The sequence below is a fragment of the Pocillopora damicornis genome, chromosome 3 (assembly GCF_964200805.1).
Source record: "Pocillopora damicornis chromosome 3, jaPocDami1.2, whole genome shotgun sequence".
Classification (NCBI taxonomy): Eukaryota; Metazoa; Cnidaria; class Anthozoa; order Scleractinia; family Pocilloporidae; genus Pocillopora; species Pocillopora damicornis.
In genome coordinates, this window is record NC_142672.1 from 22,240,860 (window position 1) to 22,265,396 (window position 24,537).

The 24,537-nt window shown below is 40.1% G+C and overlaps 2 protein-coding genes across 13 annotated transcripts; both read left to right on the forward strand.

Annotated features, from left to right (window-relative positions):
• Positions 1–1,125: 1,125 nt before the first annotated feature.
• Positions 1,126–24,306, forward strand: LOC113668422 (uncharacterized). Of its 12 annotated transcripts, XM_089200778.1 has the most exons (18): positions 1,126–3,840; positions 3,889–8,668; positions 9,250–9,321; positions 10,007–10,064; positions 10,429–10,440; positions 11,858–11,908; positions 12,727–12,869; positions 13,678–13,785; positions 14,562–14,704; positions 15,487–15,591; positions 16,027–16,178; positions 16,762–16,921; positions 17,436–17,517; positions 17,844–17,958; positions 18,298–18,408; positions 21,832–21,908; positions 22,001–22,112; positions 22,942–24,306. In XM_089200778.1, the coding sequence occupies exons 1-17, from the start codon at positions 1,659–1,661 to the stop codon at positions 22,086–22,088; spliced, it is 8,439 nt and encodes a 2,812-aa protein (XP_089056904.1). In that variant the 5' UTR covers positions 1,126–1,658; the 3' UTR covers positions 22,089–22,112; positions 22,942–24,306. The 12 variants fall into 12 exon arrangements, with proteins under 12 accessions (XP_089056904.1, XP_027040114.2, XP_027040115.2 ...); XM_027184313.2 differs by having other exon boundaries at positions 1,126–8,668; XM_027184314.2 differs by having other exon boundaries at positions 1,126–8,668; positions 16,765–16,921.
• On the forward strand, positions 18,711–21,576 carry LOC149048845 (uncharacterized). Its single transcript, XM_089200783.1, has one exon. The coding sequence runs from the start codon at positions 19,098–19,100 to the stop codon at positions 21,462–21,464; it is 2,367 nt and encodes a 788-aa protein (XP_089056909.1). The 5' UTR covers positions 18,711–19,097; the 3' UTR covers positions 21,465–21,576.
• Positions 24,307–24,537: the final 231 nt, after the last annotated feature.

Below are 24,537 nucleotides of genomic sequence, written 5' to 3' on the forward strand. Positions count from 1 at the left end.
GGTTAAAGGAAATATATAAAATTTAAGAAAAGGTACATGGTAGAACTGGGAAAATAAACAAACCGGCTGTTCCATAAAATTGTCTCAGACAGTAGAAAATAGAGCAATATAGAGCCCTGCCATTGTGACAGCCTTTGACGCTCGCGAAAAAACCGCGCTATTAGTTGTAAAATCTAAAAGACACGTATTAATATTCCATTATTTTGTGCCTCGTGGTATGTGGTTCTTGATTTGACGTCCGTATTTGCCCTGGCGTGTTAGATCATTCTACGCTTGGTAAACACGACATAGATATTAAAAATGCAAATTTCGGTAGATTAGAACATTCCTGACCCAGCTTCTTGCCTAAAAATTGAAAAAGTCCGGATTAACACAGCTTTTGTTACTCCACAAAGCTATGTTAGCTGTGGCACTCGGAGTAGAAGTGGCATTTTGAATGGGAGGGCTCAGATTTATTATTTTCAGGGTAAATTCTAGCACATAGCAATATTAATCCTAAGAGTCGAGTTCTATTTTTATACCACAAAACCAGAGGTTTAGCTCGAAGTCGGTGCTTAAATAAGGTCCCGCCGCTTATAATGCTGCGCTCTTTCTTAGTTAAGTATACGTTATATTCGGGGACTGTAGTATATTGTTTTGATTGGTAATACGGAAACTGTTATGTCTCTTTTTCCTGTTCTTTTGACCGCCGACAATTTCTCGGATTTACTTTGAAAGAGGTACACTTAAGTACGTCTTAAGCCCGTTAATTTGATTCTTTAGGGAGGAAAAAAACTATCGAGGGAGCTATGAACTAAAATTACTAAGGCAACCTGCAGAGGTCAGATGAATGAAAACATTGTAGTTAATAATAGTAAGATGACCCTTTCGCATTTTGACTGCGTCTCCGCTAAATGACTGTGATTAAATATAACGAAACACCAGAAATGATTGCGTTTGAAAATTTTCTTCTACACAATGATAACAGATCTAAATGATCAAAACATCAATGAGATAAGGGTAGTTTTGTTTGTTTACTTTAAAGCCAAAGGGAAATTAGTTTATAAACTGAAGTATCGAAGTCGATATGTATTTGCTGCATTGTTTAACTAAAATTTTCTTTCTTGTGCCGTCTTGTCATTAAACGACGTTAATGGTTTTTGTCGCGTCGGCGGTCTTAGGTCCCTGCAGATGTTTTCTAGTTGGGCAAATTGAGCAAAGTTAGGGCTATTATCTCAATATAGAAATATTACTCAGCCCCTCTATAACTCGGGAAAATTAATGAAATGTCGTTGTTGATGTCCAATGATTTCTTTGGAGCTGCTTGCATCACTCTTTGTTGTACTCTAAGGAAAAATCTCGATAATTTCATACCGCTGTCAACCATATAATATTTATTTATGCAAGAATTTTAAGTACATGTGTGTATAGGTGGTATAGCAATTACGTCTGCCAATTTACGGTTGCAAGCTGTTTGCACAGTGAGAGCTGTTCGTGCAATCTCACCACAACATCATCAAAGTTGATTGATTGATGAATGCCATGTAAAGTTTTAACCAAAGCTCTTGGATTACACAACCTTTTGTAGTCTTACATTCGCCACAGAAGTTACAAGTTCACAGTTTAGTTAAAAGCCTTGTCGTCATTGTTTTTGTTGGATTGGTACACGAATAGCTCAGATGTCTTATTCGCCAACTGCTCCAACTTACGTAAGTCGACTGGATCCCCAGTTTCGTCGTTTCGTCAACGTTGTCTACCATGAGTCGCCCACATCGAGTATGAACGACTTGAGTGAGGGAACGACGGAATCCTTGAAGTCTGGTTCGTTTTCAGAGAAATCTCCAGAATTTATTGCTGTTGACGCATATGTCGATGATGGTTCTTCTAGAATTCAGGGTCAGCGAGAGGTTTCTGAATTTTATCTGGAGTACGTTAATGTTCTTAGCAGCGGTAGCGAAACGTCATTTACGAGTGATGACAAGGAAATTGCCAAATCATGGCGGGAAAGTCCAAGTCTTTCCAGTAACTCCGAACAACGCTACAACCGAGATAGAATTCCAAGCCATTTTTCTCCAGAAGATTCGGTGTTTTTGAGTGATAGATGTCAAGAAAGTTTATACGAAGAAAATGAGATTAATCTCTATTTGCATAACAGATCAGGCACGAAAAGACTCAGTGATTCAAATCCCCCGACCTTTCGATCCTTTTCGAGTGAAGCCGGCTCAAAGGGAAGTTACCGATGCCAAAAGGATGTAGAACGTTTTCGGGAACATCTAGAAGGCATCGAAACTTCTGCCCTATCGAGCTGTAATCAGGAGAAGGATAATATTAACTCAGACCCCTGGTTTCGTGGTCAAGAGGTCAATTCGGACGGTCTACAAACCACGTCACGCAGAATACATGACAGCTTGGATGATTTGTTTTCGGAAGATTCAGAATTGTGTGACAGCTCGGAAGTTGTTGAAGATGGCTATTCATCCATAAGCAGTGCTGACAGTAGTTTTGTGCGCTTCGCACTCGTTGGAAAACGGGGGAGCCAAAGAATGAAGAGAAACTTTCCCACCAGGGTCAACAAGATGGATCGTAAAAAAAAGCACAGCAGCGACCCATCTCGAGAGAGAAGAGAATCTGGAGGAAAAGAAGGCGACGAAGGAGTTATGGCTTGTGTGGTTTCAGGAATTTCTGGTGGACCTGCTGTCAGAGTGTTTCGCAATGAAGTTTCGCAGCAAACGTATCCTAGGTCGAGGAGGCGTGAAGTACGGTATCCACGAGATTTGGAAGAAGCTCTGACTCGTCGAGATGAAACGAAAAGTGCTGGGAGTGAGAACAATGACTCGGAGGGGACACGAGCCCAAAACAAAAGAAGCAATGAGAGTGGCCGTAGGATCGTATTTGGAGTGTTTAGAACTCAAGGAAATCCTCCTAGCGTTGATCGAGAAAGTGGAAGAAGCTGCGATACAAAAAAGCTTCATCCTAATCGAGGAAATTCCATTCATAACATGGAGAACTTCACTGATCATGACGGCCGTTTGCCAGCCTTCGACGGAAACAAACGTTTTACCCAAGATCTCTCTCTAACGGCAAGTTGCAATGATTGTGGTGGTGAAAATGATGGCTACTTTTCCGCGGAAGATGGGATGAATGCCTTTTCTCGGTCAAAGAAAGTCACTCCGGCAAGCGGCGTCTGGAAACGGATGTCGACTAATGCAGGAAACGAGTTTCGTACAACTGACGAACGAGTAAAGCAGAAACAGCGGGAAAATGCGAAAAGAGATGAGCAAGACTTACTTGCACATTCAATGACGAGATCGCTCACTAGTGGAAAAGATGAACCAGGCACCGCTTTAGAGTCGCACCTATCAGGCTTTATAGAACGACCGATCGATGTAAGTGTTAAGGCCATAAGTAGGACCCCGAAAGTCCGAGGACCACGGAGAAAGCCAAGTGAAGTCGAGCAACAGGGTTTGCGTAACGAAAACGACAGGATGAAAGATTCAAAGTTTCTGTCAGAAGAAATGCATGCAAGCTATCTTGAAAGGCAACACGGATTGAAAGACGGAATATTAAGAGACCAGTCCGAGGTACATAGAGATGACTTTATCAATATTCAGGAACCCTTTTCAGCTTTGAATTCTGCAACCTTTTCATTAGATCTCAGTAGTGATTGGCAAGATCGGACAGAACGTGGAAATCCTGAAGCAAGAACAGAATATTCAAGTCCAGAAGCGCAGTTGAAAATAGATAAAGTACATGGAAGTACACCGCTTGAGTATGACGCTGTCGTAAGGAAGACTGAGTTAATGACCCCTGTTAAACAGACTATAAATGATTCTATCAGGGGCTCCCTCCTGTTCAACAGCGATTGTGACTCTGAGTGGCAAGTATGTCTGCAGAAGAGTGGTCGACCACATCCAGAAGGTCATATGGGCGTGACGCTCGTATCTGATTTGGACAATTTCGAGCATTCCAGTGAAGGAAAGCGCACCTTAAGTCAGACTTCTGAAAGCAATCAGGCTAATTTAGGTGTTCCCAAATCAAGAGAAGTTTCTCTTAACTATCTGAGAGGAAAAACTGCAAGGCACGATTCTTTTGAAAGGCCAAGGCAAAACTCCCCAATTACTACTAAAAACTGGAGTATAGATCGAGGTGTTGAGCTAAATGCGGCCAACAACAGTGATGGTGTAGATCTCAATGAAAATGATAGCATTTCTAAAGGTGCTGGCGACTTCGCTGCTAAGGCCACCCGGAAAGAAAGTGGCTCTCCAGCTTTTTCAGGTGGAACCACAGAAGTGAGTATGGATACAGATGATACCTGGAAGGGAGATGATGTGAGTTATCAGAGAGACGAAATGGATATCGCCAGCCCAGAACCTAACAGGACACCAGGTATTGGTTTGGAAGCAAATGAGGAGACCGCTTATGTGAAAAGTGCTGAAAATGATATGGAAATTGCAAAGCAACCATGCAAGAGAAAGGATTTCCCTTCGTTTCTTGATTCACAAAACGAAACCAAGAGAAAGGCGGCCAAGGAAGACAAACGTGAAACAGGGTACTCCAAGAAAATAAAGCGTCTTTCAGAAACTTATACTGAGGGAGACGAACTTCTTCCGACGATAAAAAGTGAATTCTCTTTGAAACCTTTCAGTTCGACTGTACAACGTTTAGAACGAAACTCAACTGAAAGACCTGAAGAACACCGGACAACAACCTTTGGATATCCAAGAAGTTTGTACCAAGAAACTGCTTGTGGGGAGAAAGCTTCCAAAAGATATTTCCACACAGAGCAAGATCAGGGAAGGGCGAACTCTTCGACAGAAGATGTTAGCCGAGAAACATTTGTGAGAAGCGACCATTTCAGTACTTCGTATCCTTCGCAAACGACAAGCAGTCAAGGAACGTTGAAATCCACTTCACTTCTGGAATCGACGACAGATCGGGCCCTTGCCTTAGCAGACCATGACGACAAAAGTATCTCTCTTAGTCCAGAGTTGGAGAATGATTTTGCGTCAACACATGGGATATCGAGGGAAGAAATACGGGAACCTCAGGGTTCCTTTACAGCTCCTTCTTCAGAAGATGGTGCCAAAACGTTTGAGCTGATGTTGGAACGAAGTGCACAGAAGAGATTGACCGAAGAAATGCCGCAATCCAGTTCAAGCACTCATCCGAAGTCTTCGATTCAGCCTTCTATAGGAAGGGTCACCACCTCAGTGCTAGAGTTGGAGGGGAAGAGCCAAAGGAGACTTCTAGGAGAAATCCCAGATATCAGTTCTCGTAGTTCTTTGATAGCCCCTTTGGAGACTATTGCGTCTTCAGGACCAAAGGTGGAAGGCAGTGGACAGAAGATATTAATAGAAAAGAGTTCGGAAATCAGTTCCAGAGAACAAGAGAGTTTCTTGGCAGATCCTTCTTGTATAGAGAGAGGCACATCTTCAAAACCAGAGATAAAAGGCAATGAAGAAAGGAAAGCGACGGATCCAATCCCACAAATTAGTTCTAATAATCATCCGACCTCCTTAACAGCGCCATCTTCTGAGGAAAGTGTCACATCTTCAAAGCGAAAGTTTGAAGCCAGTGGACATTCAGTGTTGACTCCTGAAATGCCAAAAACAGTTTCCAGCTATTTTCAGAGTTCCCCGACCGCGCCCTCTTTTATTGAAACGTCCACATTTTCAGAACCAAAGCTGGAAGGAAGAGAGATTAGTAGATTGAATGAAGAAAACCCGGGAACTAGCTCCAGAGATGAACAAAGTTCCTCAACAACACCCTCTTTAAAAGAGAGTACCGCAACTTCAGAGCCAAATTTTGAAGGCAATGAAAAGTTGGTAGACACGGAAAAAATCTCTAAAATCAGAACTATCGACCTTCAAAGCTGTTTTAATGCGCCTCCCAAGGAGACCTACGCATCATCAAAACCAAAACTGGAAAGCAAGATTCTAGAAAACATTCCGACTCCGGACAACGGTGGTCGAAATAGCGATGGGGATGACTCCAAGTTTTCTGACTTTTCCAGGAAGGAAAATAACCTCCATGTCCCTATCCTGCCTGGGGATGAAGTAGTTGTGTGGGATGACATCGAGTCTAAATCTTTCTCCACAGGCCATTCGTTAATCTTAAACAATGACAATGAAGTTCCAGATTCTGATAAAGATGCTGAGAAGAAGCTACGATCTCTCAATACGCTCACAGACGCTGTCCTCAAGGAGGATGATAATAGGAAAAACCTAACATCGTCAACAGGAATTCCCACTTGGACAGAATCTTCACGACTAGAGAAGATCGTTAACACGCCGTACAGATACCCTAACGATGAATCAAGAGCTAATAGCTCTTCTGAAGAATTTGGCGGCTACGTTGAGCGAGATGCAGATTCCTTAGATCCTAAAACTGATCACGAAGACAGAGAATTTAGCAATAAGGAGCTATGCGTAGTGGAGAATGTTTGTTATGTAGCTTCTACCGACAACGATTGTCAGTGGGAAGACGGATCTCAAAGCGTGAAGCTTGACGGTGATCTTTTGGTCGAAAGAAATGCCTTTTTCTCCGAACAGGAGATGGGTTCAAGTCCCTCCGAATCCCTAGAAATTAGAAAGACAGATGACGGTTTAGTCTGCGACGAGGAAATGAGAGGCAATGATGTAAACGAGATTTCTTGTACTTATGACATGGATGAATACTCTTCTGAAGATCAGGTGATCGAAGTCTATGGAAACGATGCACCGTACTCGACGTATCCTGAAAACAGTTACTCAAGTTCAGGAGATATTAACATGAAAACTGAAAGTGACGCCCTTGCATATGTAGGAAGCAAGGTTGTGAGTGAGGAAATCCGTGAACCAGCTGAAACGAGAAAAATTCACCTGGTGCAACCAGCAGACGGATTAAGTGGACGCTCGTCATATGGTTCTGATCACACTGAATCACCGAAGGAAAATGAAAGTTTTTGTGAAACAGAGGCCAATTTTGGGATAAAGGAAGTTTGTCATCAAAGACTTTTAACCGTTTCAGCTACATTCCCATATTCTAACTCAGAAGAAAATTTCGAAATTGCTCCATTATATGAACACTATACCGACTATTCAGCCGTGCAGGGTCTTGACAAGCAATGCCAAGTAGAAATCCTACAGGATAATTTCCGGAAGTACGAATCAAGGGAAAGTCAGACTTCTTTTTTGAACGGTGCTACAGATACGGGATGTCAAACATATAAGGTCAGCGACTTACCTAATCTTAGAGGCACATTGCAAAACCAAAGTATCGAATGTCAAACGGAGTTACCTACCATTTGCTGCGTCAGGTGTGGAGGCCCTGTAGATTCATTCGAAATTCACGATAAGCTACCAGAGGAATGCCGATACACTGAGAGAGAATCCCAGACAATCTCTGGATATGGGCATATTTCGACATCATCAAAGGAATGTCAGACAAGTCCTGCAAGAGATGATTTTGCACAATTACTACTTCCTCAAAGCAGTGCTAAGATTATTGGGAGTAAAGCAGTTGAAGATATTTCCTTTGAAAGCAAGGGATGTCAAACGTCTCAGAAGAGTCTTCTGTTAATCACTGGCGGAGCGCAGGCCCCTCAGGGATGGACATCATATCACAAGGCTGGCGTTTCGGACAAAGAAATCCAAACATCATCTAATGTTGTGCTCGTTTCATCACCAGCCCAGTGCGACATACTTCCCTTCACTGATATTGGTGACGTAGCTGCACGAGAAAACGAAACATCCCGGATTGTTTCCTTCGATACAAAAGAGTGTCAAACAGTGCGTGACCTTGAACTTCTTTTGGCGACGTCCAAACATTGTCAGACCTTTTCTTTCGAAACTATAAGCGCTGGGAACGGAAATAGACCAACACTCGACAGCAAAGGATGCCAAACTCTCCCCGCCAGTCAAACCGAGTCAAAGGAATGCCAGACAGTGGAGGAAGTTATATGGGATGCTGCTAAAAGTTCTAAGGATGATCAAAGCGTTAGTAATATCAGCGTACAGTGCCAAACAATATCTGACTCAACAAATGAACTATATCATCCATTGTGGGACCGTTTCGATTCGATGGAAGTGGGTGGCGAGGATGCTAGAAGTAAGTCCTCTGACCCTCTTCATCGAAATGCACTTACCATAAGTTGTGAAAACAAAGGAAGTCAAACAAAGCCTGAGAGAGATATCCTCCTTACATCTTCAAAACTCTGCCAGACGACAATTTTAGACACGGCTAAGAACAAAGAAAGCCAGACGCAACTGGATGACGAAATCTTCTTAATTTTGTCAAAAGCATGCCAAACAATACCATACGGTTTGGACGATACGGATTCAAAGTCTTCCATTGATGGGCCCATTGGCTCTCAAGACTTTGAATTATCTCTTGCTGAAGGCAGCGACCAGCAATTAGAGATCTCCAGTCCGCCAAACCAGATGGCGTCTCGCCATCGTCCAGCCACTTATGGCAAGAGCCCCGACACTATTGAGGAATCCGTCATGGGATTTCAATTCTTCCATGGAATGGACGAAACAAACCTTTGCAAAAATAACGGTTTGGAACCACTTTCGCCAGTAAGCTCTTCTGTAGTTGTGGAAATCTTAGACAAAGGCTGTCAAGCCATGTTGTGCGATTGTGGAAACTGCGCTGAACAACATGCGCTTTTGAGCAATTCTGCTGAAATGTCAAGTGATGCTGAGAAAGGGTATTTTCTTTTCTATCTTTCTCTCTCTCTCTCTTTTTCAATTGTCAAACGTAAATACCTTCATGGTTCTTCGCCTTTCGATTAAGAAGTAAAATAAGTGATAACTTTATTTGCGAGAAAAATGCTGTCGATGTTCCTTTGTTTAGCTTTACGTGATAGAGAAACAAGTCGTTCCAGCGATTCAGTTAATCAGCAAGCGCTATTTGTGGCATGTTTTCTTCATCTGAATGCTATCATCATGTGCAATTCGTTGTTGAAGTAACTAACTTGTCCTACGTTATTATGATCTGAGACATTTATGATTCCGTAAATCTGCGCATTCGATCTTCTTCGACTGCCTTGTCAAGGTTACTTTTGGTAAAAATTCGTAATCCAAACCTAAATCAAGAAAAATAATTGAAGTTTAGGGAATGCCAGCTACATTGATTATTGGTGGCTCATTTTTTTAAGATGAGCGGCTCATGTTCCCAACAATCTTGCGATTGGTTGGGGCTCGTTTTAAATTAGGAAGCCGTGTAATGGTTGCCTTGTTAAGGCAGAGGTTTAATGTTCGATAACAAAGTTTCACTTTTGCGTTTTAGGGCGGCTATGCGAGTGTCAGAAGGTATGCAAAAGGAACAAGCAAGTCTCATTAAGCAGCTGGATATGCTCAGGTAACATAGCTTCATTGCTTATTTAGGACGATGCTCTCTTCCATACGGCAAGTCAAGTAAAGCTCTTGTTGAGATGCGGTTAACTCTTTGGCCCCAAAGAGTGACTTATATCCAATTTTCCCTCACAATATCACCCCTGAATCATACATTAATGGTACGAGAATAAAGCAAATGATCATCAACTAAACAAGGTCTTTACCGTTCAACAAATCTCCTTGTTGGTTCCTTTGGAAATGTATACAGAACAGAATGGAGACTATGCATACTGATATTAGGATGAAAAGGGTTAAGCGCTCCTTCCAGTTACTGTAATTTAAGGGACCTGTGTTAAAGAGTCATTTTTGCAACATACAGAATTGATTGGGGTATTATTGCTATGGTCAGAGTTATAGTACTTTAGATTTTTGATTCTATGTTTCCTTTTTGTTTTTGCCAATGTTTTCAAAGTAAAAAAGAGAAGCCACATACAACTTCCTAAAATCGTTGTTTGCCTCTGCAACCGAATTAACAACTGCTCATAGCTCGGGAGAAACTTGTCTATCACTCCATCGTGTTTTGTAGCTATCTTTGCGCTCTGTTTTTTAGCCATCTTTGCAATCAGAAACTTAAAACTTGTTTGCCTCTGAAACTCGGTACTTACACTTAAAACTAACTGCTTGTTTATCTTTACTACTTTTCATTAAAGGGATATGAATCAGAAGCTCAGAGATGACAAGGATGCAATCGAGGCTGCACATCAAGCGGTAAGCCCCAAACTGGTTTAACTTGTCAAAAAGTTGACAGACCTGTTTTGATAACCTGACCAAAGGACTTCCTTATAATTATCTTTACTGACGCCGTTCACTGACTATTTGTCGTAACAATTACTTATTGAAAAGCTATGAGTAATGGAAAAGCAAATTAACACTGTCGACGTACGTACGTTATTAATAATGGCACAGTTTACCCAACTTAAATTGACTTGATGATAATTTCGATATAATCCGAGTTAATAAGATATTAATCGAGAAATAATTTGCAATGATAATCATTCTCTCTAACTGACTGACTTATTTTTGCCAATGCCTGCTGCGCTTGTGCTGGACCTTCCCATGGGATTCGCCACAGATGTTAATGGCTGTACGTATTTCTTGATTTTTTTGGCTTGTTGATTTTTTTATTTTGTTTTGGTTTATTCTGTTCTTTTTTTTTCCGGTAGCCTTAACATGTTTTTTAATTCTCCCTCGAGTGTACGAAGGTTTTTTCATAGTTTTCTATGAGAGAAAAATTGTTCATCGAATTAAATTATTTTAAAATATATTCTCAGGAGTAACAACTAATCATTGCTTTACACCAACGAGTTAAATACTTTGATCTCTCTTTTAAATCTTAAAACTTAAATTGTAATTTTTCTGAGGTAAGTTTCGATGTTTAGCTGGCTTAATTTTTTTAATTTCTTATTATTATTTTAAACCTCTCTCGTAACCGGCTGTCATTGTTAGCCACCGTTTAAATAGCCACGTCACGGGAGATCCTTCTCCAAGATCGCAGCTGCAACCTCAACCAGTAAATATTAATTTCTACCGGAAATTTACACCAGCTTCAAAACAAGCACATTCGCTTGGTAATCCTCCAGAGTTTAATTTTGGCCTGGAGTTTTTTCCAGAAGAGAAAATTTATGTGGAATCTGTAGAAATTGGATGTAAGGTTCTGGCTTCTTGAACGCTTTCAAATGTGAGCAATGTCGTATTTTTATATCCAAGAATAGAGGTTTCATTGTCGCTTACCTGGACAGCGTAATTTTCTGCTCTGAGGGTTGTTTTTCCTAAAATGTTTAATTTATGCGCCATTTTGGAGAAAGGTTTATTCCTACTGTTGTGCGACTCTATAGAAAGTGGCTGTGATAAGGCTTTTCAAATCCTCCCTTTAACAGGCATGAGGCAAAAACGTTCAACTAACGCAACCAACGCAAGCAAACATGGTGTACCATTTAAACATACAAAGTAACTTTCCTGAAACAATAGTTTGTGTGACCTTAAGGAAAGACTCCTAACTCAACTGTTACCGTGATTTGCCTTCTTTATAACAATTTATAATTGAGGGTCGAGAGTTATCCGGGGTTGCACTGGTTTTGATCTTCTTTGCTCTGTGATTGGTCAAAAAAAAAACTTCCACCACTCCCTCAACCACTCAGATGCAAAACTTAAACCAATCACGACTTGGTCGCCCGCGTTTTCCCGCGCTTTAGGTAGCTTGGTTGGTTTTACTTTGAGTTCTCATTGGCTCTTAATGATATTTTCGTTTCTTCTGATTGGTCATTGTGATTGTTTTGGATTTGATTTTACGAAACTCAATTAAAATACGCTCCAATCGCTCCGACAAATGCATGGTGCACTTGGGCCGTCGAGGAGGGCTTCTATCAATCACCAAACTGGACCTCATATAAGCACAAACTTGTAGACTTCTTTAAATTTGAAATAAACTGTCAAATGTTAGTGCCAGGCGTAAAGCATAACGTACTTTAAATTAGGCCTAATAAGTACTGCTTATTAAACAGAAAAAGGAAAGAGGATATGGCAGTCTCAGTGATGAGATTGAAGAAGCCGAGGTAAGATAAAATACTAAATTTGAAATTTTCAGGTTTGGTTTAAGATATCTGCACCTTTTGAATATTTGCCTTTTTCAGATACAGCGTAAATTAACTTCAGGCGTTCTTACGCAAAGAACGTGTGAAAGCTCACTCTTTAACTTTGGATTATAATGCGTGGCGTGTAAATTAAAAGTGAACGCTGAGTTAAAAAAAAAAAAAAGCTTAATGCTATTGAGTTAAAACTCCGCACACGATATCATCAAAGATCTTGTACAATTTTGACTGCCTTACGTAACAGAAATTTGAAAGTCTAATGTTGCTTCAAGTTAATTGTTGCTTGTTCAAGATACTGTGAAAGTAATCTTATAATGAAGGCAAACTTATGTATGTAAACAAGTGTAAACATATTCAAACGTTTTAACAGCTTGGAAGGAAAACAATCTCGTTCCCAGGGCCTTCTTTACAGTGAAAAGTTTAGTCAGAGATGAAATTTCTCCTCACATCCGGATTGGCTCGTGTTTCAAGCGAAATACAACAAGCACGATGGGAAATGGCTTCGCCCAGAGCCATGCTGTGTTGAAAATCGCGCCCTCGCATGGAACAGGGCTAAAATTGAAGAAATATTTATTTGTCCTTTGAAGGGTTAGGAAAATGAAAGTCAATGAAGTTGATAAACATTATTCGACTTGACAGTGTCCTTACTTGATTATGTTATTTTGACGTCCACGTGCTTAGCTGTCCGGAGCTCTAATATTCCCTGGCAGGTTAGAATCATTATGTACCTAGCCACCTACAGAACGTCCCCTCCTTGATGCCCTAATGTTTTTTTTTGACAGAAAAAGACCAAAGTTTCTCGGCAAGGTTCCCAGATGTCCAAGTACGTGAGAAAGAGACGTACCCCTGGTGCGGAGGAAACATGGGGAAACCAAGGTTCCGTGGGATCGTTAAGTGAAGAGGAAGTAGACGGGCCTAACATAAGGTTTGTTGGGATAAAAGGGATACATCTTTCAACAGGAGGGTGGATACACTTGACATTTTTTTTTTTGGGGGGGGGGTAATGGGAAATTGAAAAAAGGAGAACTTACCACAATAAGACTATGAGACAAATAATCCACATAAACATACATTGGTTAGAACCAAAAACTAATAACGAAAAGACAAATTAAGTTTGCATTAAAAAGAGTTTGTAAATTCCATCAAAGCTTGTTTTAACACTAAACTCAACCTCAGAGAGAGAAATTTTACCTTTTTTGTGGAGGAGACCTCTTAAAAAAACCTTGAACTTTATCTCAAGATGATCGCCATTATGCTTAACTGACTGATGAGATTGGTCCTTTATATTAATAAAAAAATCCGTTAATAATAACGTCTATTTGGCCAAATCAGGCAGTTCTTGAATTTTAATCACTATTCTAATGGAATTTCAAATGAACTTGCCTAGTCGGTTAGTTACGACTGAAAATAATTTCCACTAAATGAGAAGCACTCCCTTGATAAGTTAACTCTTTGACCTCCCGGAGGAACTAGGATCTAATTTCTCCTTACAACATCATCTTAGGTCACAATTATAAAAGAAATGATAACCAACCACAGAAGTTCTTGATGGTTAAATAAATTCCCCTGTCAGCACCTTAGGAAATGTGTAAATAGTATGGAGAATATGCATAATGAAGTTCGGGTGAAAGTAGTGAAGCAAGAACAAGCAGTAAATCTTACGAAGTAACTTCGTGGTTAATAGTGGTTTTCTTAAATGTAGTTAAACGTGATTTAAACCTATCTTTTATAAGTGACTCCGCACGACCTCCCGCAAGAAGGCGATCTAAACGGCGCGACATGAAGAAACAGGGCTCTGTTTTGCATTCGTATTTCCCAAATGCTGGTACTGGTAAGCAAAGGTGGGTAAAAATGGAAGGTATTACAAATTAAATCTGATCTGCTCAAGTTGAGCGGAGCTAAGGTCCTCAAACTATATGAAAATCATGCTAAAAAAACACTTAAAATAAAGGAAGTAAAAAGGTGACGACTTAAAGGATTTAATTAAATGCTTTAAGTAAGAATGTTAAATAGTTTGAAAGATAAACCTCTATTCGACTCAGTGATATTTTAGCTGTTTGACCGCGATCGTGGAAAATGTAATCTTCTGACCGCCATCCATGGATGTATCATTTCGCAAAATTTTCAAGAAACGAGTTAGGACGCTGCTTTTTAACTCGAACCTTGTGTACCCTTAGGTTTGTCCTTTGAGGAATTAATTTTAGAGGAAAAAAATTGGGAACCGTAATAATATATTAATCACTCTTCATTGAGTCTGCACCTGTCTATTCAACTAAGTTGCTGTTTTATTTTATCAGCGATGGCAGGTGTCTAGCAAGATCCAAGCTAATAATATCTATAAATGATGCTAAAAACGATAGAAATAGTGAGATTGATAATGATAACACCAATAACATCACTGCAAAACGCCATGGTCAGTTTTTCATAACTCAGACTTGAGCATTCGACTGACAAACAACTCCGATAATCACTTCTGCTTAGTTGGTCGAAACGTCAATGGATGTTACTGACATCAGTTCATTTCAGAACTACTCTCACTGAGAGTAATATTTTATTAATATTTTAAATGCAAGAACACATTTCCGCTTTAAACAGGCTGCTTTTCTTTTACTACCAGCTCTGCGTCCCTCCCTGACTCCATACGAGAAGAGGCTGAATTTGAAGGAGATCCAACTCTTGAACTCATCTCAGATGAGAAGCTGCAAGAGGAAGAGCGGCCGGCTTGGGCCCAAAAGATACTGTCTTGTGTGCAACCTAAAGGTATGAATAACAATCCTTCCCTGCAAGTGACTCAGACATATTTGGTAGAGAAAAAAAAAAATTCCAACTGCTCCTCGAGGAGTCAATTCTTTGGATGCTTTGCCACTGACCTAATGGGACTTTTATGACTCTCAGAGGTAGCCATTCCATGTAACTAGGTACCTTAGGCTTAGGGAAACATCCTGTTTGCTACTGGGATCCAAGAAAAGTCGATTTGTTGAAATTGGGTGATGATGGAGACATAGGTAAAATCATGTTATGAAGAGGAAGCATGACCGAGTTTCTAGGGGACTGGACTTTCAGTTCTCAGTTACCCATGGTTCAATTGTTCGGCGGCGCCCCTCACCTAGCCAGAGAGTATACCTTCGACCTTCTGACTATTTGTTTTCGATTTGGTGTATTTCTTTCTATTTGCAATAGCCCTTTCAGCCCTTTTTGGAAGTGGTTAATTCAGATTTCATCATCAATATCACATCAGAGTGGTACACCATAAAGTTTAACTTATTTTGGTGGAACATACACTTGTCAAATAGTTGGCACCGCTATACGCGGAAAAAAGGAGATAACTAGTTTCCCAACATAGTTGCCAAGTTGAGTGTCTGCGAGTGGACGTATTGGTAGTCGCTAGACGTGCCGGTATGCGTCTTGGTAAAAGGAAACCAATCTTAAAATAATGCTGTCGGGGTGTAAGACAAACTTTGCTTAGCTGCCGTTCTCAAAACTGTGTAAAGAGAACCGAGAAAAACCGAATACACTTAATCCAGCAACGCTATATATTTTAGAGCTTGTAGAAGAAGAGGGAGAAGATTCACAGATGAGGACAAGCGACGAAGAACTCGAAGAAGACGTGTTCAGAACAAGAAAAGCTGATTTGATATCTGGTGATGGTAAGTTGTTCTCTCAAGTGTACATTTAAATCAGTCAGCGCTTATTTGCTGCTCGGAAAGTTTGATTGATAGTGGATAGAAGACAGATTAAAAAAACAAAAGCTAGGAAGACTAATGTTTGACTACGTCTAATTCTCAAACTAGGTAAATACTTTATTTTTATTCACAAAAGTACAAATATTTTCGCAACGTTGCCGAAATTGCTTTAAGTCAAACAGCTGAAAGTTTTTATTAAGTGCAGTGGAGATCACTAACGTGCGTGAACGCAGCGTGGAATAAGGGATATCATAAACCATGGTTTCGCTCTCAGGTCTTTTATGTCGGCATTACACACCTTGCGCGCATGTCTTCATAACAAACTGAGTTTCCAAGACTTCTACATGTTTATAACTGACTGTATATATTTATAAGTGACTGAATGCTTTCCTGTTTCAGGCACCAACAGGTTAAAAACAGGGAAAGATGACTCCGACATGTCATATTCTGAGGGATTGAGCGGCGAAACTGGCAGTGAGACAGACGAGAGACCAAACTCCCCACGCGCAGCGCCTGTCGGGAAGGACAATGAAATGAATCGAGTAGGATCAGTAAGTTTGTAACTGTCTCCTGTTTTGGCGATTGTTTCTTTTTGGCGATGCATTCCCAATCATACTGCTTCAGGTGTGGTTTGCCTGTCGGTCCCCATTTTTTATTTTCTGTATGCATGTCTTAGTGGCACTTCTACTATTCTCTATAATATTTAAATTCAATTTTGAAGATAAATTATATTTTTTATCTAAGTTTGTTGTCTGCCCAACCTCACAATAAAAGTTACTTCAAACTTGTTTGTGAGATGGCTTTACAGTACTTTATTTACATCGAGTTTTGTTTATGTGAAAGTGGTCTATTATTTCTGTTATTAAATTGTTTTGCTTCATCTCGTTATCATATCCATCGTTGCTAATTTTTCAATTGTGAGCTGCTTTTTCATGTTGCACAAGCAAATAGTGTGTTGTTATTTCCTTGCTACTGTGCTGGTTTGTTTTTTCAAATTTTCGGTTTGTGTAACCCACATCTAGAACAGCCTTTGTAAGTCGAAAGTCAACACATGAATAGATCAAGTTCTTTCACTAATATTTTTCTTTCTCCTTTATTACTAAAGCTCGTTATTTTTCTTTCTGGAACTCACAGCAGGACATGAGCGAAGCAGGTGTGTCGACGATTAGTGAGCCCTCCACACCAGAAAGAGTGTTCAAAGTGGTGTTTGTTGGCGACTCTGGTGTAGGAAAGTCTAGTTTCATCCACCGGTTTTGCCATGACGCTTGGAGACCTTCATTCACTGCAACGATAGGTACTTAGTTCATTACACATCGTGCAGGGTAGAAATGTCAATCTTAAGTCAAGACAGGTTTTTTATGCAGTTTTGAAGAGAGAGATTTTCAGCTGAGTGTCGAAAGTAATTTAGGATTGTATTGGTTTTGTGTTTCTCTGCTCAGTGATTTGTCCAGAAAACTTGCACTACCCTCTCAACCAATCAAAACCAACTGCCTCTTGGTGACCCACGCTTTCCCGCGCTTTAGACAGTGTACTTGTTTTTCGTTGAGCTTCCACTGTTCCCTCGTGATCTTTCCCTTTGCTGCGATTGGCAATTGGCCATTTTTGTCATAGGGGAGCTTAAAACGTTGAAGATTTCTAAGGGAATTTAGTCCTAGGTAGTTCAATTACGTCTTTTCAAAACGCTCTTGTTTTGGTATTTTCCTTAGACATCGAATCGAGGATTTCCCGGCGTGTGTACACGTTAATAGTTTGATACAAAAATTGTTGTAGCTCATACTCATAGTCACTATGTTGTTTCACCTGTCCAGGGGTTGACTTCCAAATTAAAACGATGTGTATAGATGGCAGATGTTTTGCACTGCAGCTCTGGGACACTGCTGGCCAGGAGAGGTGTGTACATAAGTATTCCCTAATAACATCAGTGGCAGACCTGGCTGTGCCTCTTCTGATCCCATTTTGTTCCTACTACATTTTTACTTCATCTGTGAACTATAACTGGACATGGCAACACAGAATCCATTTCTTAACACAATTGACGTCATCTGTGACCTATTAGGTAACAGACGTACGACCACATAGAATCTATTTCATGTGTGTTTCTGAAATAGAGAACACTGTTCCGACCACTAGAATGCAACTTATAATTCGGATCGAAGCCTGCGGCATGTAACGGTTGCTGTTGGACTGTTCTCATACCATCTTTTTCTATCTGGCAGATTTCGAAGCATCACAAAACAATACTTCAGGAAGGCAGACGGAGTAATTGTATTTTATGACATCACCATGGAGACATCATATCTAAACATAAAAAACTGGATGATAAGCGTAGAGGTATTATTACATTTCGCCTCAAGGAATTATTCTCATGGCCTTTATATGTGATTCAAGTATGATACTGTAACTCGGGAGAAATTAAGTGCTAGTCCCTCTTTGGGGTTAGAGGGTTAAGGTCATTCCTGGGAGTCAAAGTGTTAACCTGTGAAGAAAGATGCTGGACATTTGTGACGAATATGGGGAAAAAATGTGAATCCCCGTCGGATGTGAATCTCATTTACCTCTGATTTCATAGTCAAGTTCACTGGAAACCGAGTCGCGAGGAAGTCATAGGTAAGCCAGACCACACAACAGGTTTATAGTTACTAATTTTTTGCATGTGTATACGTGTTTCAGGAAGGAACGGATGACGGCACAGCTATCATGATTGTTGGTAACAAGACTGATCTGGTAGAGGATGACAGCCACCGAGCAGTGCAGAGTCAGGAAGGAAAGAAATTGGCTGAGGTACATTCTTAAGCGATTGATTAATTGACTGACTGCCTGACTAACTGACTTCTTGACTTTCTGCCTTACTGACGTACTGAACGACCGATTCAGTAACTGTTTTCGTTGTCATTGAGTCGTCAATAGAATGATCCGACCGACTAACAGGGTCAGTGACAGACGGACAGGCTGACTCACTTTGTCTGATGAACTGGCCAACTAAATGATCCAACTAACTAACAGAATCAATGACAAACGGACTGGCTGGCTGATTCACTCACCTTGTCTGATGGACTGGCCGTTCATCATTATGACCGTTCTAATACAGGGTTCGTACGGGTCCTGGAAATCCTGGAAAGTCCTGGAATTTTATTATCGCATTTTCCAGGACTGGAAAGTCCTGGAAAAGTAATGCTGGTCCTGGAAAGTCCTGGAAATCTGTTAAACTGAACAAAGTAATAAAGTTTTCTCTAAAACAAATGAGCAAAGTTTTTTTAGTATTTTTATAACGTATTCCTTTCTGGTTTTGACCGCATGACCGCATCTATATTTTTTCATGTTTCCCGAAACTGACACGAGTGTAACTCTGGATCGAGGGCTCATGTATCATCATAAGCTCATGCGCAGTAGTAACCTTGATGCATGCATGATTTTGTAAACGGGTACTCAGTGAATGGGCGTCTTGAGTTTTAAATGTTTTGTTCCGAAATATGCCTGGGAAATGCTTGTTTAGTGACCGATGGTTGGAAAACTCTTCCTATAAATTGTGGCTGGAACGTGACGCGGACAAGTTTAAAGCAAAATGTAGAGTTTGTATGAAAGCGTTTGATGTATCAAATATGGGAGAATCGGCATTGAAAAGCCACGAAAAGGGAAAGAAGCATATTCATCTTATCGAAAAGCAACAAAGAAATACAACAGGTGACATAAGAAACCTTTTCTCGAACAGCTCTTTCGCTGCCCCTCGAACAGCCACTGAAAGTAACAACTCTACTTTGACTGTATCAAGTAGTGCCGCTAGTACAACAGCAGGTATGTCCGGGTTCGTGACGAGGAATGATACTTTAACTGCTGAAATTTGGTGGGCGCTAAAGGTGAATAGCAGCCATTATTCGTATAATTCCTGTACAGATATAAACTTCTTAGTGCAGCAAATGTTTCCAGACAGTGACATTGCAAAGAAATTTACCTGTGGGGAGAAAAAGGCCTCCTATCTTTCTTGCTTTGGTATTGCACCATGTTTCAAGAGTCTTCTAAAGGAAAAAGTCAAATCTTCAAAGGGATATGTGCTTTTGTTTGATGAAAGTTTGAATCACGAACTGCAAAAGAAGCAGATGGATTTCCATGTTCGCATCTGGAATCATGACAAAGTTGAAACTCGCTATTATGATTCACAATTTCTTGGGCATTCTAGTGCAGAGGATATGCTTCAAAAGTTTCATTCTTGCAAAGAGGACTTGAGCTGTAGAAATCTGATTCAACTCTCTATGGATGGGCCCAAGGTTAACTGGAAATTTTATGAAATGGTAGAGCAAGAATTGAAGAGTGATTTCAGTTGCACTCTCCTTAACACAGGCAGTTGTGGTATACATGTTGTGCATGGAGCTTTTAAGGATGGTTGTGATGCAGCTGGATGGACGGTGCAGAAAACTCTCTCCAGTCTTTACTGGCTGTTTAAAGACAGTCCGGCTCGAAGAGAAGACTACATTAGAATAACTGGTAGCAGTGTATTCCCCCTAAAATTCTGCCAGCACCGGTGGTTAGAGAATGTGTCAGTTGCCGAGCGAGCACTGGAAGTGTGGCCTCACATTGTCAAATACATTAATGCTGTTAAGGCAAAGAAAGTTACTGATCCCAAGTCCAAATCTTACGAGACCATTAGCAGTAGTTGCTGTGATCCCTTGATGCCAGCAAAGATTGCCTTCTTCTCATCAGTGGCAAAACAGATCAATCCTTTTCTCACAGCATTTCAGACTGATAAACCTATGCTGCCATTCATGAGTATCAGTTTGTACACTTTGTTGAAATCATTGTTGAATATGTTTATCAAGGGTGAACTTGTTACCGAGGCAACATCTCCTCTGAAGATCCTGAGGTTGAAGCCCACTGATAAAGAACAGCAGTTAGACTACCAGAAAGTTGATGTTGGCTTTGTGGCACAACACATGCTGAAAGAAAAATCTGGGAAATTGAGTGAAAGGCAAGTTCTTCAATTCAGAATGGAATGTAAAGATTTTCTTGCAAAAACAGCCTCTAAACTGCTTGACAAAACACCAATAAATTATCGACTAGTAAGAAGTATGTCTTGTCTGGATCCAAGGCTAATGGCATCAGAGAAAGAAGGATGTGTCAAAAAAATGAAAAGAGTTCTTGAAATTCTTGTGGAAGCCCACAGATTGAAGGCTGATGAGTGTGATGAGGTGATATATCAGTTTGGACAGTTTTTGGATGAATGTGCAGGTAATCCTGACTTTGAAGATTTTGACCCTAGTGAATCCTCTTTAAGAGTCGACACACTGTTATATGAACACATGGCTGGTAATAAGCAACTGGCAAAAGCATGGGGGGTAGTTGAATTATTGCTGCTAATGTCTCATGGTCAAGCCACAGTTGAAAGAGGATTTTCTGTAAACAAAGAAGTGGCAGTTGAGAACCTGTCGGAAAGATCGTTCATTGCACAGAGGATTATTCATGATCATATTGAATCAGTTGGAGGCCTTGCCAATGTAAAAATCTCAAAGCAACTACTTATGGCATCTGCTGGAGCGCGACAGAAATATATTTCCTATCTAGAAGAGCAGAAGAGAATTAAAGTGTCCCAGGAAAACACGCTTAAAAGAAAGGCAGCAATGGATGGGATTGATGTGCCGAAGAAGAAAAAACGGCAAATTGAAACTGATATAGAGGCTCTTTTAAAGACTGCAGATGAATTTGCAGATAGGGCTGAAGATTCAAGAAACCTTACTTGGGTTGCCAAATCAAACAGTTTGCGAAGATCTGCCAAGGAAAAAAGGGCAGTCTTAAAGGACATTGAAGAGCAGTTGGAAGGAAAGCTCCAAGAGCTGAAAAATAATTAACCCCACTTTGAATCCCAAGATGTGAATATTAATTCTACTTAGTATCAGTCACGGATTTCTGATGTTACTTCTGAGATATTAAGAGTTCAATGAAAGAAGTTGATATTCTCTGTTTTCTTTGTTCTCATTTGTATGTCTGACAATGTGTTGAAATTGAAAGTAGAAATGAATCTTTTATACTTATGAGAGTGAAAGGGTTAAGGTGAATTTTGGAGTCCTGGAAAAATAATCTGAAGCCTGGAAAAGTCCTGGAAAAGTCCTGGAAAATTGTTTCTGAAAAAGGGTACGAACCCTGTAATAGTTAGCTTATTTACAGATTATTAATGATTATCCCTTTATCTTCTCACCATATCTACTTGCCTTACAGGAATACAAAGCCTTGTACACTGAAACGAGCGCAAAAACGGGGTACAACATAACGGAATCAATGGCGGAATTTTCCAAGTGAGTACACCAATTTGATACTCTATCTTTCTGATTCTTATATCAGTTTTTTTTTGTCTTGGATAACCCTCTGAACTTCCTTCCTGTTTTAGAATGCTGCAAGTGAGGGAAGACGAATTAATGCAGAGCGTTTTGAATCTCGTGCAAGAAAAACCTGGCAAGAAGAAATGCTGTAAATAATAGTTCTTGGTGTCGTATCGTCAGGTATGCCAATCTTCAAGCCATTACTTCTTTAATTTCCTGTGATCTGAAATCCCCTTCATAAAATGTCTGCGTTCGGATAATTTGCCAGGTGATCGGTTGTTTGGGTGCCGTAGATGGTCATTTTATACATACCACACTACTCTTACAAATAATATGACTTGCAGCATCCTTTCAATAGTGTCTTTCGCGTGTACCTTAGAAAACAGGGCGCAAGGTACGATCGCTCCTGTCCGCCTAACGTCTTAGCGCACCCAATTTTGGAATCATTGATAATTAGTTTACTAACCTTATAGGGCGCTTTTCGGCTGAGTGTCGTAAAACCAAAAGCAAAGTCCAATCAGAAGAAAGGAAAGCCAGTACCTTTTAAAACAAATGAGAGCTTGAAGAAAAATCAACCGCGGGAAACGCGGGTGACCAAGTCGCGATTGGTTTTAGAGAGGTTGAGAGAGGGGTACAGAGTTTTCTAAACAAAGCACAGAGCAAAGTAAAGCAAAACCAATGCTAACCTGGAGTACTTTTGGCAATTCAACTGAAAATTGCTCTAAAAGTGAATGCTCTTAGTCATCGACCAACCCTGCGACTTACTGATATTGCTGTCAAAGAGAAGTCGAGATGTACGTGAGCGGTCATTTTGATTTTCCTAACTTTCGCGAGGTCAATGCGAGGAAACAATTTTATCAGCAAATATTTTGTGGAGTCATTATTTTCGTTCTGCCTAACGCATTGTTGAAGAAAGGCCAGGTTGCTCTTGCAACTGAACAATTCATTGCCAAGTTTAAAATATTATTATTTAACGTTTTCTTATCAATTTTGAATTCGTGCTCAACAGATATTAGGATCTTCGATTGTAGCCACGATGAGACAAAATCCAAGATGAAGTCAAATCCTGGTCTCTTGCTGGAGTGTACAAACGATGACTACCTGATTATTTTTCAGTCACACAGGGGCATATGATCGAATTGGATCCAAGTTCGGTCTCGGAAAGCTGCGGCGAGATAATTGACTGCACTGAGAGGAAGGACATTGTGAATCGTTATAAGATGCCAAAGTACTTGGTTAGATTTGTGATAACATTCTGAATCAAAAGTAATTTTGCCTTCTTTCAAGGACAATTTTCCTACACCAAGTCAGCTTTTCGTCCTACGTAGCTCTCAATATGTACAAAAACGATAAAAAAGTGACCGTCTCGATGACGGAAACCAAAAAAAAATTTTGGAAATTTGGTGTCAAACAACGGAAAAAAGGCTAATGTTTTATTTATCCAATGACTCTTATTATTTATAGCGTAACTTGATAAAAGCGTTCGTAGAGGAATAAACTAAACAAGTATAAGAGGCCGGTAATGACAGTGTGCGTTTGTATTTGTTAAGACGACTGTTGAAGTTTCGTTCGTTGATCGTTGTATGACGATCTTATCTCTTAACGGTCTTAGACTTCCCTAAAAACAATCTCTGTCTGGCCCGCTAAAGGTCATGCGGTGTCACTCAAGTTGCCGTGGAAAAAACGAAGTCTATTCATGTTTAATTTATGTTTTAAATTACCTTCTCGTGAGAGCGCTCTTCGAATGAGTGTTGTGAAACCAAAACCAAAGTAATCACAACGGCCAATCAGAAGAAAGAGAAATACTTTGAAGAGCCAATGAGAATTCAAAGTAAAACCAAACGCGGGCAGCTGTGATTGGTTTTCGTTTTCCGTCGTTTTGATTGGTTGAGAGTAGTGTAGATTTTTTTTGTTTTTTTTTTAACCAATCTCAGAGGGAAATTAAGCAAAACTAATGCAAACCCACGTTACTATCAACCTTCAAGTGAAAACTACACTAATGTAGCAAGTATGGAGCTGTTGCATGTCTGATGAAGTAACAAAATTGTACAGATTTTCGGCAGTACATCGTCTTGTTTGAGACGTTTCAGGACATATTTTGCATTTTGCAAGGGTGAAACCCATGTCATTAAATTATTTAAATCTCAGTTTAAGAGCGCTTTTCTTTTTCTAAGGGACAGTCAAGTGAGGTGTTGGTTTTTGGAAAAAAAATTAGGTTTCAGTTTAGTTGGTTTTAAGTCAAAGGATTTGAATAGAGAGATACATTGTTGCAATATCTTCCAGTGTTGCATTCTGCTGGTATAAATTATTCCGTAGGGGTGTATCCTCGATGGGGAACTTCAGTAAGAATGCAATAAAGAGTATTTTAAATTAACTGTGGTGTTGTTGTTTTCTATTTTTGGAGAGAAGTTTTTAAAAAAGGTTGTATCCATTTACCCATTGCAGCTCATAAATGCTTTAAAAGCAAGAAAAAATACAAATAAAATAAAAGAACAAAACAAGAGATACTTGTAACATTTAAAAACGGCAGCACCAAACTAGCCTACAAGCAGGCTTTCATTAATTTGAGCATGTGGGATGAGCTCTTCACCACCCATAAAGATAT